This window comes from Oculina patagonica, chromosome 8 (assembly GCF_052425735.1).
Source record: "Oculina patagonica isolate OP01 chromosome 8, crgOcupat, whole genome shotgun sequence".
Lineage (NCBI taxonomy): Eukaryota > Metazoa > Cnidaria > Anthozoa > Scleractinia > Oculinidae > Oculina > Oculina patagonica.
The window spans coordinates 20,356,676-20,370,597 of NC_135765.1; the positions used below are offsets into that span (position 1 = coordinate 20,356,676).

Below are 13,922 nucleotides of genomic sequence, written 5' to 3' on the forward strand. Positions count from 1 at the left end.
TCCCTTAGACTTGTCCTTCTAAATAAAACGGGTAGAATAACTGTACGCAAGGGACACAGTCAGTGTTACTCTAAGACCCAGTCAGGGTCGTGCCAAAACGGCGCACGGCGTTGGCGGCCAGACCTTCTCGGGCAAATGACAACAGCAGGTTCAGGTGGCTGAGGAGGTGCAGCAGAAGGAACTGGAGAGGAGTCTGGAATGCAGGGTGCGGGGACAATGGCTGTAGGAACTGGAGGAAGTTCCTGGGCAGGTATAACATCATGCACAGGTTCTGGAACCGTGGGTTTGTCGTAGGCTGGAGGCGCAGTAACCACTTGAGAAGGTGCGGGAACAGCGGAGTGTTTTGTTGGTGGCATGACAGGGACGTTGTCCTCATCAGAGTCTGAGGGAGAGGGCTTGTCAAGGCCACGGATGGGACCCTGTGGTGACTGAGCAAGAACTGTAGGTGCCACGGGATAACATTCGGACACAGGCACAGTGTATACTTTGCTGCGAAACTGGGAGGTGGTGAACTTCCGTAGCTCACATGAAAGGTCCTCACTGACGCTGACCACAAGGTATTTCTCACGAGCTTTTAGTTTGTCTTTGTCACCCTTCAAGAAGACTAAGTCACCAACAGAGACAGCAGCTGAGGGTACCCCGGTGCGGCCACGCGCCTTAGATTTTGCACTAGGTGTGTGGTTCTGTTGGCGGGAAAAATGCTGACTAAGGATGAGTTGACGGTCAACTATGGGTAACTGCTGGCCAGTTAGCTGGTCACGTTGAGTCCAGACCTCACGTGCCGAAAGGCCATCACGGCGGATGCGGGAGTTAGTGTTAGCAGTGGCTAGTGCGAGTGTCACGTCAGACACAGGTCCTCCCTCGGGAGACAAGTTGAGGAGTTCCAGACTGAGCTCCTCAATGGCACGTTCAGCTACAGGATTCTTATTTGGATTCTTGACCCGGCCAATCTCCAAGGAGATTCCGTGGGAGTGGAGGATTGGGTCGTTGGCAAGTGCACAAAAACCAGGAGCAGGGTCAACACGGACAGTTGTACCACCATCCTGTAAGGAACGCAGCTGGGAACATAGGACGATGATGGCATTGCGGAGATCCTCATGTTTCTCGCTCTTGATAAGGGTGGTCAAAGTGTACAAGGAGACAGTTTCTCGTAAAACAAGGATCAATTGGCAGTGACGCCGGGCAACATCAGCAGCAAATGAAACGCCAATGGACCGAGGAGCTTCTTCACATGACTGGGGCTGGAAATGTTTGGGGATTGACTTTAAGGACTGACAGGTGTGACAGGAGGAAGATACAAGATCGATGGCCTTGTCAACATCTAGGGCGAAGAAGTATCTGGTGAAGAGACGCTTGGTTTGGTACTTTGAAGGGTGAGAAAAGCGGATGTGAAGAGCTGTTAATAGGCCGTCCAAGACAGAGCGGGGAACAACTAGTCGCTCACGAGAAGGTTGGAATGGTTGAGGGTCTCGCACAACGAGAAGGCCATCAGCAGCAATTACGACGTCCTTAAGGTAGCGTTTCACATCAATGATGTTGGTGGCCTTCTTGGAAGGTCGGGTACCTTGGCTAAGGTGAGAGTGTGTCCTCCGGAGGTGATGACATTCCAGCTGGGTAGCCTGCCAAGCAGCACGGCTTGTGAAGGGCATCTTGACGGAGCCTTGGAGGACATCACTAACGGAGAGGCTGCGAATAACGGAATCTTCGAGCTCGACAATGAACTTGCAGATTTGACAACGAGAATCCAGACATTCTTTGGGGTGTCTGCTTGCATAATCAGAGGGTAGGTTCTCAACACCAGCGATGTGACGTAAGTGGACAGAATAGCGGCTGAGCGTTGACAGGAAGGTGGTTACCCGGGAACTGGCGGAGAATTCACCTCTCTGGAGCTTTTCGTAAGCTTGGACACAAGGTCGGCTGTCGGTGAGTACCTCAGTGGGGTGGGGCGATTGAATGATATAGGGGGCAAAATGTCTAATTGCAGCCCCAATACCCAAGGCTTCAATTTCACAGGGCAGCCAAGTCACTTGATGCCGGCAAAGCTTGGCACTAAAAAATCCAGCTAAGAACAGCTGACCGTGTCGATGTACATACAGTGTGGCTGCAATGCCTTTATTTTTGACGGAGCAGTCAGTCACAATCCATAAGGCATCTTGTGGTCGGGGGATTGTGATGGTCCGGTTGTCTTTCAATGCATGTTGAGCGGCTTTAAAGGTCAGCAGTAACTCGTCAGACCAGGCGATTTTTTCTCTGGAATCCTTTCCTGCGGTGACTTGGTCAAGGGGATCAAGCAGCTCCACAAATCTTGGAAGCACACGGCTAGATAAGATAAGATAAGATAAAATTTTATTGAACACTCCTAAAGAGGTTTTTCAGTGAACAATACATGAAGTTGAATAAAATGTAAAATTTAAAATGTGTACCCTAGTTATATATTATAAAAAATAAAAAGAAATAGAAAGGAAAATGCAAGAAATAGGAAAAAAAATTAATTTAAAAACTCGCTGAGAAGCTTTGTCTTCAGAGTTTTCTTAAAAATTGTATGACTCTTGCATAGTTTCAAGTCTTTGTCTAAAGAGTTCCATAGCTTTACTATTCTGTAATAAAATGACTTCTGGCCAGCAGTGGTTTTGCACAGGGGAATATTCAGTTGTTGTGAATTTCTTGTGGTTCTGCTTGATATTTGTTGCCTTTTGACAAATTGTGAAGTCAGATAGGTCGGGGCACAGCCCGTCATGCACTTAAATGCGAAAACAGCGTCTCGAAGGTAAAGCTGCTTTTTTACGGGAAGCCACCTCAAATTCTTGAGTGATGGAGTTATATGCTCAAATTTGAATGTACCACTAATTATCCGAGCAGCGAAGTTCTGAACGAGTTGAAGTTTTTGCACATTACAGGCAGTGGTGCTGGACCATACAGTAGAACAATAGTACAACTTACTGAAAACGAGCGCGTTGATGATAGTCACTAATAGGTCGGAGCTAAATGCGTGCTTTGCCCGATTTATTTGAGCTAATTTACTCATACAGGATGAAACTGTCGCTAAAATGTGGTTTTCAAATGACAGAGTGGGGTCGAATGTTACACCAAGATCTTTGATGGACTCTGACGGCAAGAGTTCCTTTCCGAGCAGCGAAAGCTTGAAATCAGATAGTCTACGGATCATCGGGCGGCTGCCAAAGATCATGAGCTTTGTCTTTTCAGGGTTAAGCAGAAGACAATTATCAAAACACCAGTTACGGATTAGATGTAAATCTTTTTGGATAGTGTCCTTTGCTTCGTCAGCATCACCAACTTTGAAAGACAAAAGAAGTTTGGTGTCATCCACGTAGCATTCGGTTGAACAACTTTCGCTGGTTGCTGGAAGGTCATTTACATAGATACTAAACAGCAGAGCCCCGAGTACGCTGCCTTGAGAACCTTGTACGCCCCGATAAAGGAGCGTAGGCCTTGCACTGTCGAAGGAGGCTCCACTGAGGATAAGGCAGCCAACTTGTGGGGGCTAGCTTGTAGGGTGCCACTAGACCACACCCAGCCCAGTACGGTGGCCTTTTTGGGGCAGATGATTGTTTTGGCGGCAGACAAGCGAAGATTGTTCTTTTGGAGAAGGGCAAGGACTCTACTCCAATTGTTGAGTACCTCGATAGGGGTGTTTCCCCTGACATACAGGTCGTCAGCGATCTTCGCGACACAGCCCTCCTGAATGAGGTCACCCAGAACTCTGGACATCAGCTCCTCGAGGCAAGTTTCAGAGCCAGGCATTCCCATGGCGGAACGAGTGTACACACGAATGCCTTTGAACGGGGTCGCGACTCCACAGTATTTCATGGATGAGTTTGCTAGGGGGATCTGATAGAATGACTTGAGCAAATCAGTGACAACCATGTACTTCCACTTTCCTATCTCGCGCAGTACGCCATCAACATTCGGCATTAAGGAGGGTTGAGGTTTGCTGTACTTAACGACTTCTCCGAAGGATGTGACAAGCTTGCTACCGCCATTGGGTTTCTTTACTAGGAACGAGGTGTTCAGGTACTCAACATGGACATTGACTTGCTCAGGTTTTGCAAAGACACCCGCAGCGAGCTCGTCATTGTTTTGTAATTCTTCAAGGGTGTTCCGTACTGTGGGAGTCCGCCTGCGCTGAGGAGGGAGGGTAGGCCCAAGGTTGACAACAGCCTCAATGCCGCTTGCACATTGTACTTGGAGATGGATGGATTGAAGACATCATCAAACTCAAGGTTGACAGCCTTGAACTTGTCACGAGTGACCTGATCAAGGCACCCATCGGGGTCGAGAATCACATGGGGCGAAAAGGGCTTGCAGGAGGCTAGGGAAGGAGAGGCAGCTGCATGGTCGGTGGTAGGCGCAGTGGAGGCAGAGGTGTCAACGGGTAAAATGTGTCGAACCTGGCATAGCTGTTCACCACTCTTCAGAAGGATGGGGGAGTCGGTCGTGTTGGAGACGCGAACAGCGTGATCCACAGAGAGAATTTGCTGTGGTGGAGGCCAAGCATCTTCTGGTTTACGTGGCAGGTTAGACGGGCAGTCTATCCGGGGATCAAGGGCCCACAAGGTGTCCGGGTCAGAGTCAGGAGGAGTACTGAACTGAACATATTCACCTGGAAGAACAACGGTGCGATTTGGGTTGCGCAGCAGGAAGGACTGTGTACGCCGCACATTAGGTTGATGAGTATGCCGGGAAGGCAGACTGTAGTTAATAATTTCAGAGCCACCGATTGCAATCTGACGTTTGGCAGGACGAACACCGGACCATGAATGGGTTACCAGCTAGGATATTGACGTCCAGCTGACGAACGACAAGGGCATCCAGCTCAAAGGTCCGCTGACCACGGGTAAGGGAGCAGTGAACTTCGCCAATGACATCCATTGGGGTTACTCCATCAGCCTGCCGAGCCATTTGGGAGGCCGGGGTGATCGGGAAGCCGTATAGCTTGGCAGAGGAAGCGCGAATCATGTTGGAGGTGGCGCCGGTGTCCAGGGTTAGCTGCACAGGGTGTTTGTGATAGAACATGTTAAGGACAGGTGATTGGACTATGCTGACGCGAAGGGCGGCAGGCTCTTCACCCTGGACTGGTGGGTCTACGAGGTCGCTGCTCTCACCAAGGGGCTCGTACTCATCAACACCAGCATCTTCGAGGTCATCCATCACCAAGCGAGACCGGGCCCACGGTCGACGGTCACGATCAGGGAGGTAACGGCAATCCATCAGGTTGTGAGTGGTATGTGGGCGCCCGGCAGTCTTGCAGAGGATGCAGGACAAGAAGGGGCGGCGTCGGGGTTGGCCCTGAACACTATTAGGATTGCGCCTTGGTGAGCTATTGCCGACACGCATGGCTTTGGTATCTTCGATGCTACGTAACTCGTCAAGTAGAAATCCAAGGGCTTGAGAGATCTCAGGTTTCAGTGAAGCCAGGGTCTTATTGCGTAACTCAGAGCCATACTATTGTTTCACAAGAAGGGGTAATCCTGGGTGTATCAACTGGAGCCAAAGAACCACGACTGTGTTCTCTAGGGTGGGGGAGAGATCTTCATCAGAAGTTACAGCATCTCCATGGTGTGTTAAGCCGCCGTGAACAGAAAGGAGGTTGTCCTCAAAGAAAGCCATAAGACGTTGGAACAAGTCCTCGGGTCGCTCATCTGGTTGAAGGCGTATACTGGCCAAATTTAAGAAAATGTGCGCCGGTGGACTGGAAACCATAATGTTGGCGGATTTTCTGCCATATGTCCTTTAGTGAGGTTGAATGCTTAACAATAGAGTTCCTAGAGATTACGGGACAGAAGTTGGCTATCTGGCTGAGTAGTAAGTCAAGGTGGGCGTTCTTCTGGACCGCAGTTAGTCGCTCGGCTTCAGAGACAGTAGTGCCATCGTTGGTAAGGCCCCTACGCGGGTTTGCGGCGGTTTGCTTTTGCCACGTTGCGTCGAGGAAGGGAACGAAATTCTTGTCGAGGGAAAGGAGATAGAGCAAGTTCTGTCGCCAACTTTCGAAGGAAGTAATTGTTTCAACCTTTGTTAATTGCCACTGTTTGGGAGCTAGAGCCAAGGCGGCCATGTTGGAAAGCTCAGTTCGCTCGCTTGAAATTACGGCTATGAAATGTTGGAATTACCTTGTTTTGGAGTAGATGTCGCAGGATCCGTAGTCCACACTTGTGTTTGTGAATTCGAGGCGTGGGTAAAGCGCTGCCACCACGCCAGTAAAGGATAAACTCTGCGTTTACTCGAAGGTTTATTCAAAACATACAGCCAGCTCAAGCGAGCACATGGAACAGACAAAGCTCAGGCGCATGCGCGCCAACAGAAACCGCTGTGTATAATAAATGACGTAATGGCGCTATCTAAATCAAGACCCAAAAAAATACTTGCCAAATTTTCCAACCCAAAAAAATCCCGGAATCGAAAATTTCAAACCCAAAAAAATCCTTCGATCATCCCCGTCATTAACAAGCCGGATTACCCCCCCTGGGGTTTACAGTTAACTGATCGCCGATTTTATTTGTGTGGAAAGTGTTCATAGTTCAACTATGGAAAGTCCATGTGTGACTATTTAATACTGGACAACATGCGTCTTGTGCAATCTCCTTCATGCATCATCCAGGTCACTTGTCGATTCGAAAGAGAAATGCTGAAGCCCAAACTGTTGTTTCTTCAGTTAAACATAATCTTATCTTAAAGCACAGCCAGAAGATAAGAAGGGATCCAGTTTTATTCGTTTATCCACTTTTGCCCTCCGTTTTTTTTATGACATTTTCACGCAGAGCCGGAATCTCTGAAAACAAGAGAATCCGAATAAAACTAACACGTAAAGTCATGCACTTTCAAAGGAAGATGACATTGTTCAATATTTACACATTTTCAATCACAGCCTCACATGAAATGTCAATCGCTCTCTTTAAAAGGTGAAAAATAATTTAAATTAATAAACTATTGCTTTGTTTTTTATTCACAATTCTGTTATTTGATGTATTTTTCACTTTCCATGTTTTGGTTTTGTATCAAAGTAGCCGGGGCTCAAACTCGTACTAGCTGGGGAAAATCCCCAGCCCCCGGCCCTTAGTGGCAGCCCTGGTCTTGCTTGTTCGCTTACTTAGATGTTGGTAGATGATTGCTTCCAAATAATGAAATGTAGTTTTTTTTAATGACATTTTTGTCAAAATTTAGTAAAGAAAAGCTAGTTTTGTAAACTAGTGAATTTGCATACACAGGTTTATCCTAACAGTTAAGAAGAAAAACATTTGGATTATCAAGGAGTTCTGATAATGGAGGTTCAACTGACAGTGTTACATATTGTGTGTTTATTTTTTTTTATTCAGGGGGGTCCAGTGGTAGTGCGATGGCAGCTGCAGTGCAGGCAGCACAGACCCTGGGGGAGGGACAGAGGTGTGTTGTCCTTCTGCCAGACTCAGTCAGGAACTACATGTAAGATAATTGGATTTTCCTCAATGTTTTATCCAAGCTTGATCTGTGACAAAATGTTTAAGACGGAATCCACTAGAAAGTCGAGTAATAAAAATTATTTATTAAAGTTGGACAAAAATCACGTACCAGAATAATTTAAATCCTATTGCATTATTTCCTACCCTTAAGGTCGCGGGGGATATATACAGCATGAATAAATTCATGAAGCGAAATTTTGCTTGACCTGCATCTTTTAAAACGCTTATTTCTCGGCTGTTATGGGTGCGATTAAGCTCAAATTTTACAGAGACATAAAGAAATGATAAAAGATTACGTATGTCATCTTTTATTTGGTAGATTGTACCTAACGGCGATGTTATAGCCACGATACTGCCAAATTGGGAAGAACATGATTTCGTGGCAGAGTTTGTAGAACGAGTAGGAGACAGCACACTGTGATCTTGTCAAAAACTAATCAGTCAATATCTCTAGAGTGTCATAACAGAAGCGGATTTTTTTAATTTAAAGTTTTCCAGCAAGTTATGGCGGTTTAAATGCGCAAATTTTAATTGAATGCCTTCTACCTCTTTCTAAAAGCGCTGTTTTAAAATTCCGCCTCTGTTATGACACACTACAGTATTCCTAGTTTACCTCTCTGCAGTGGCAGCTCATGAAGTTCTATATCCGCGCTGAATTCTCTGCCACAAAATTGTCGGAAAAGTCCAAACTTTGAGATTTCCGAAGGTGTCCCGATCAAAACACGGTTTCAAAATGGTAATTATGGTAATTATATTCCACGCTTTTATGGTGAGAACAATGCGTTTTCAAAGAGACATAAACAATTCCAGACGCAAACACATCAAATCACACGCGCGTGCTCATATTTTTTATGCAAATATCTCATCGTAAAGTTCTCGATGTCAGTCGTTGAACTTCGTGCATATGTTAAATAAATGCATAATGATGAGCCTAAGGTGTCCCCCGCGACCTTAATAAGAGGTAAAGATGTAAGTAATTATCCGTGATAACACCAACAACAATTTCTTATCAGAGTCTGAGAAAATGAATTTCAAAGTTCACAAGCTATAGGCAAAATCTCACATGTAGCCATTTTGTAAATTCCTCTTTAAGCGATTCAGTGGAATTCAGTGGAACTTGGAAATTTGTTTTTAATGTTTGGTGTTGTTTGGTGTTGTTTGATAAGAAATTTGAAGCAGTAACAAAAAAGTCTGCAATAAGGTCAGGTGGAAATAATTTTGGTACAACAATTTCTTATGAGAGCCTGAGAAAATGATATTCAAAGTTCACAAGCTATGGGCAAAAGCTCACATCTTTTAAGCAATTCATGGGAATTCAGTGGAACTTCGAAATTTGTTTTCGATGTTTGGTGTTGTTAGAAAAGATTTCTTTCGATAAGATATTTGAAGCAGTAACACAAAAGCTTGCAATCAGGTGTAAATAGTTTTGGTACATAATTTTGTCCAATAACTACTCAAAGTCCTGGCGGATTTCTTCTAAAAAAACTGTTAGTAGTGTGTAAAATGTTGACAAGTAAATGTAATACAAATTGACTTGATGATGATTGCAGGACAAAATTCCTGAGTGATGACTGGATGGAAGACAATGGTTTCCTTGAGAAAGAAAGAAATGACGACCACAACAAATTCTGGTATGTTACAGTACTGTGCAAAAGTAATGCAAACGAAATTCGTCGAAATTCGTTTTTTGTTCTCGTGAATTTTCGAAGAGATTTCTTCGAATTATCGAGACATGTTTCGTTGCACTCCACGCAAAAAAATCGCGAAGTTCGTCGAAAATTCGAGACAGCGAATTTCGAAATAGCGAATTTTCGAGGTAGACAAACAATGACTTATCGAAATTCGAAGCAGCGAAATTCGCTGCATGTTATTGTAGGTTTATACTCGAGTATAAACTCGAGTTTTAAAGGCTTTCTCTGGTAATGCTTAAGCTTTAAGTAAAATAAAACGATTTGTCATAAAACAATGGTCATCATCTTTTAGTTTGAATAGCAGCACCTCAAGGAGTCATTCTTTATAGTCATGAAGCAGGGCAGAGCCATAGCTTATAAAAAGGCCGACAAATTAGCTCTGAGCGAAATTTCGCATTTTTTTCGTCGAAAAGCCACGAATTTCGACGAATTTCGTTCACATTACTTTTGCACAGTACTCAGTAGCTTGTAATGTGTCTGAATAGGTATATTGATTGAAAAAAAAGAAAATTTATACCATTTTGTATTTTGCATTGTCTTAAATATTCTTTTTCATGATCTGAAACAAAGGGAAATAAGAAGCAAACTTGTTTGAAAAATTTTCAGGCAAAAATAAATTTAAACCACAGTTAGTGGTGTTCTTGCTGCTTACATGTACTCACGTTAAAAAACAAATTTAGTCAATCTATGCACGAGTGCACTAGCTTAAAGGCAGTTTTAAAGACAATCTGATGCCCTATTTGTTGCCATGGTTACCTCTTGCATTCTGCCCACCTTATAGCTGCTTGTCAAGTGCATTTTACAATAATTTTGCATCTACCCCCCATACATATTCTGATTGAATTGACATACCGGTAATTAAGCTTATTTATTTACCGCACTTAACTTTACTGGTAAAATAGTGCCCAATGCTCTTTCAGTGTTTTAGCTCATTTATCTTTTTCAAAGTAATAAACTTTCAATTTACAGCTTTTTCTGAAATTCCTGTTTACATAATTATAAACTTAACATGTTTCTCTAACACTATATTTGACAGTTACTCTAGTGTTGTAAAACTGCTGGAAATATCATCATAAACTGACTAGCCTTGGTGTATTTTTTGTTTAATTAGGTGGTGGACAAAGAAAGTTTCTTCCCTCAACCTTCCAACCCCTCTGACTGTTCTACCATCAGTTACCTGTCAGCAAACAATTGACATTATGGACAGGTTTGTTTTCAAACTTTCCTAACTTGCCTAATTCTTTCAGGAAATTGGTCAACCTTACAATGGAAGTATTGTTGATGTAGAGAGCAATTACATGTAATACACTGTACAGTTGAATCCCAATAATTCGAACGTTCAATCTGGGCGTATACTTGAAAAAGTTTGGAGCTATCAGAGGGTTCAAATTAGTGAGGGTAAAATTACCGGTAGTAGGAAGATCTGGGGGGAATCCAGTAAAGGTTTTAGTTATCGAGGGGTATGTGTTAAGTAGCGTTCAATTTATTATAGGACTCAACTCTGATATTTTATAGAGATTTGAATTTTCATTTCAGTCTTCAACTAGATATCCTAAACGTAAGTGTAGAGCTTATGATTGAGATAACTTGTTCTTATAAAAGATGCTTATTTTAAATGATAATTTCCTGAAAATCTCCGGCCAACCACTTACATGTATTGAAGATTTCCCCAAGATCAGATTGGTTAAAGGTATTTGTTCTCACTTTTTGAGTTTGCACAGTCAACATTTGGGAACCAGCAGAATTATTGTGCATTATTAATCTGCTCTGATTGTTTGTTGTTTTTACTCCTTGGGAAGAAATCATGCTTAGTTATCTTTTTTTTTATTATTTAATTCATTGCTTACAAACCAAAAGAAAACAAAACTTACAATGCTTACAAAACCAAAAAAACTACTTACAAAGCTTACGAATAGAAAACAAAAAAAAAAACTACTTACAATGCTAAAAAGAAGAAAAACTTACGTTACAAAAGTTGCACTAAGTACGCTATAACTTTACTTACAATACTATTATACAATTCTTTTATTTAATTACATTAGTTATCTTGCAGTTTCATTTTTTCAGTGGTGTAATAATCAACCTAATCACAAATTATACTGAAAATAAGCCATTCAACAATTTTGTTAACACAACATGATAAATTTCTTTCCAGGGAAGGTTTTGATCAGCTTCCAGTGGTTAGTGAAGCAGGGTGAGTTTTAAAACATGGCTGAGATTATTTAATAATAAGTTAAGAATGGTACGTAAATTATCTTAACTTATTGCCTTACATTTCTATTCATGCTACTTCTAAAAATTTGTTTTCAAATGTCATCAATACACCCACTTTGTTCAATATTCTCCTAATGAATGAACAGTAGTTACAAAACGTCTGGATTTTTGCGACATTTTCAGTTTCAGTGCCTGAAAAATAAAACCTGTTTAAAAACTGATCTCATTATCAGTGACAATCATACTTTGGGACTTTGGGGTTCTTTGGATTTAGTAAACTAAAGAACTTTTACTTTGTTCATATTTCTTTGTATTAGGTTTGTGATGGGAATGGTAACACTGGGTAACATTATGTCCCAGATGTTAACTGGTAGAATTACTCCAGAAAGCCCTGTTGCCAACTCTGTGTACAAAAACTTTAAAAAGGTCAGTCATTAGAAGGCCTATGTTACTTTATTTTGCTTTTTGATTAACAACCACACCATTTTACAAAGGCATGCAAACTTAGCTTAGTTCTTCTAATGTTTTGTTGTCATATGAGAAGAAATAAAGTTCTTTACAAATCTGATTAATAATTTTACATCTAGTAGTTGTCGTGTGATCCTGGGTTCCCAGTGGTATATCTGGTGATGCTGTGTTCTGTAGACCGTTCACCTCCTCTGTACTTCTCAAATGATCGTTGAAAGCGTAAAAAGAACCGGGAGCGATGCGGATCAACGTTTTTGTAACATCAGTAACATATGACAGCAAAATTTTCTTGTTGAAAAGACGTTTTAACAATAAAACAACTGTTTTTATATATTTATCTGTGAATGAATGACGAGAAAAACAAACTCCCCTGTCAAACAAAGTTTTCTCAATCACTGTTTTCCAGGTGACACTAGAAACAAGTCTTGGCAAACTATCGCGTATACTCGATCATGATCATTATGCTGTTATTGTTCACAGCCAGCGACTCTGTAAGTGTACTTGTTTCTTGCTCATATAAAAATTAGCCATTTATGTCAACGTGTTTGTACCTTGCTCGTTTTAAGGTCTAGTACTGTCTTTTCCAACTTGAGCAGCTAGAGCTATAATGTATGTGTGTTATGACAAGTAACTAAATTAAAAAGTTCATTAAAACCACCTTAATATCTTGCCGTGTGAGGTCTAGGTCATTTAACACACATTGTTAACTTTTCAGATACCGAAAAAGGAACACTTGATGACAAAGAGATGATATTTGGAATTGTGACGCGTATTGATCTGTTGAATTTCATTACTCTGAATCAGAAAGAAACAGCGCAAAACGGCGACGAGGTTCATTAAACAAGAACAACGAACAAACATGAGCTGGAGTGAAGAGATTTTCGCGGAGAACAGTTAGATGCTGGCACAGAAATCTCCCCTTTTATTTAATTAATACTGTAAAAGCTTCAATAAGCTTCCCTCTCTGATACCCCCCCCCCCCCATCTGTATTAAGCCCCTAGATGGTAATATTACGACAGTTTATAACAAGGAAACAAGACAATTTTGCGCTTTTTAAGTTCTTTATCCACCACATTTGCTAGTTATTGTTGCTATTTTTGTGAAAAATTTGTTACCAAACAGCACTAAAACGTCCGAAGGTCCACTTAAGTTTTTTGTGTATGCCCTAACGTTTATGATTGGAAATAACTCGATCCTCTTCAAACCCTGTGGCATATTAGGCCTTGAACACCCCCCCCCCCACTCCCCCTCCAAAGGTCCTGAAAAGAAATAACCTCCCTTCCCATTGGCTTAATGGAGCTTTTTACGGCTGTTGAAGCTCTGATTGGGATTACGCGAAATACCTGTTACGTCATTATTTCCGTGACATTAGATACAGTCAATGAACGTTTCATTTCATCTCACGGAACTTTAATATCACAATTGGCAAAGAAAGGATGCCTGTAGTAATTAACGGACAAACCACATCTTGTGCTTTTTTTCGTTCAAAGGTAAACACCAAGCAAATGTTAGAATTAGTTTTGTATCCGGATCCTTCGATATTTTTATGGTGTTACAGAGTACAAACAAACAAAAAAACTATAGTGTGAAACCTCCTTTTTGAGGGTGACGGTTTTAAATGAATTGATACAGTAATAATGTAATAACAAAACATACACACTGCTTCTTGTTCCTACAGAACAGTGGCAGTTTTTGCTTTCATAAAACGTACTAAGAAATAATGTACTATGAGGTTAGTTGAAAAATGTTCAGTAGTGAGACTACATACACTGGACTGGTAAAGCTATTATTAAGTTATTTACTGTTCTCATGTATCGTTAGCGAATAATTGTTTGTTAAGGTTGTAGACTTTTCAATTATAATTTGGTAACTTTGTAAGACGCATCACTGCGGCATTAATAGCATGCTTATTAAAATAAACTTATCATCACTGGAAAGTCAAGTAGTTGCAATTATTATTAAAATGTTCTCTGTTGATTTTTCGAGTAGTAATTTTACTAATTCATGTAGTGCCTCTTGTCTCAAGCACAAAAATATACCACTTTAGCAGATACCCGAGGCAACTTTTCGAGAATTACTCGTGATACAACTTTT

General features: G+C 41.8%; 1 protein-coding gene and 1 long non-coding RNA gene across 2 annotated transcripts in view; one reads left to right on the forward strand and one right to left on the reverse strand.

The window, feature by feature from the left end:
• LOC144662720 (cystathionine beta-synthase-like protein) overlaps window positions 1–13,805 on the forward strand; it is a 27,074-nt gene extending 13,269 nt beyond the window's left edge. The window contains exons 11-17 of the mRNA XM_078523596.1: window positions 7,332–7,437; window positions 9,005–9,085; window positions 10,257–10,352; window positions 11,301–11,339; window positions 11,677–11,785; window positions 12,234–12,318; window positions 12,543–13,805. Coding sequence (XP_078379722.1) covers window positions 7,332–7,437; window positions 9,005–9,085; window positions 10,257–10,352; window positions 11,301–11,339; window positions 11,677–11,785; window positions 12,234–12,318; window positions 12,543–12,667 — 641 coding nt within the window. The 3' untranslated portion in view covers window positions 12,668–13,805. The remainder of the gene's footprint in view (window positions 1–7,331; window positions 7,438–9,004; window positions 9,086–10,256; window positions 10,353–11,300; window positions 11,340–11,676; window positions 11,786–12,233; window positions 12,319–12,542) is intronic.
• LOC144662763 (uncharacterized) overlaps window positions 1–13,922 on the reverse strand; it is a 138,125-nt gene that overhangs the window by 38,884 nt on the left and 85,319 nt on the right. The window lies entirely within an intron of this gene.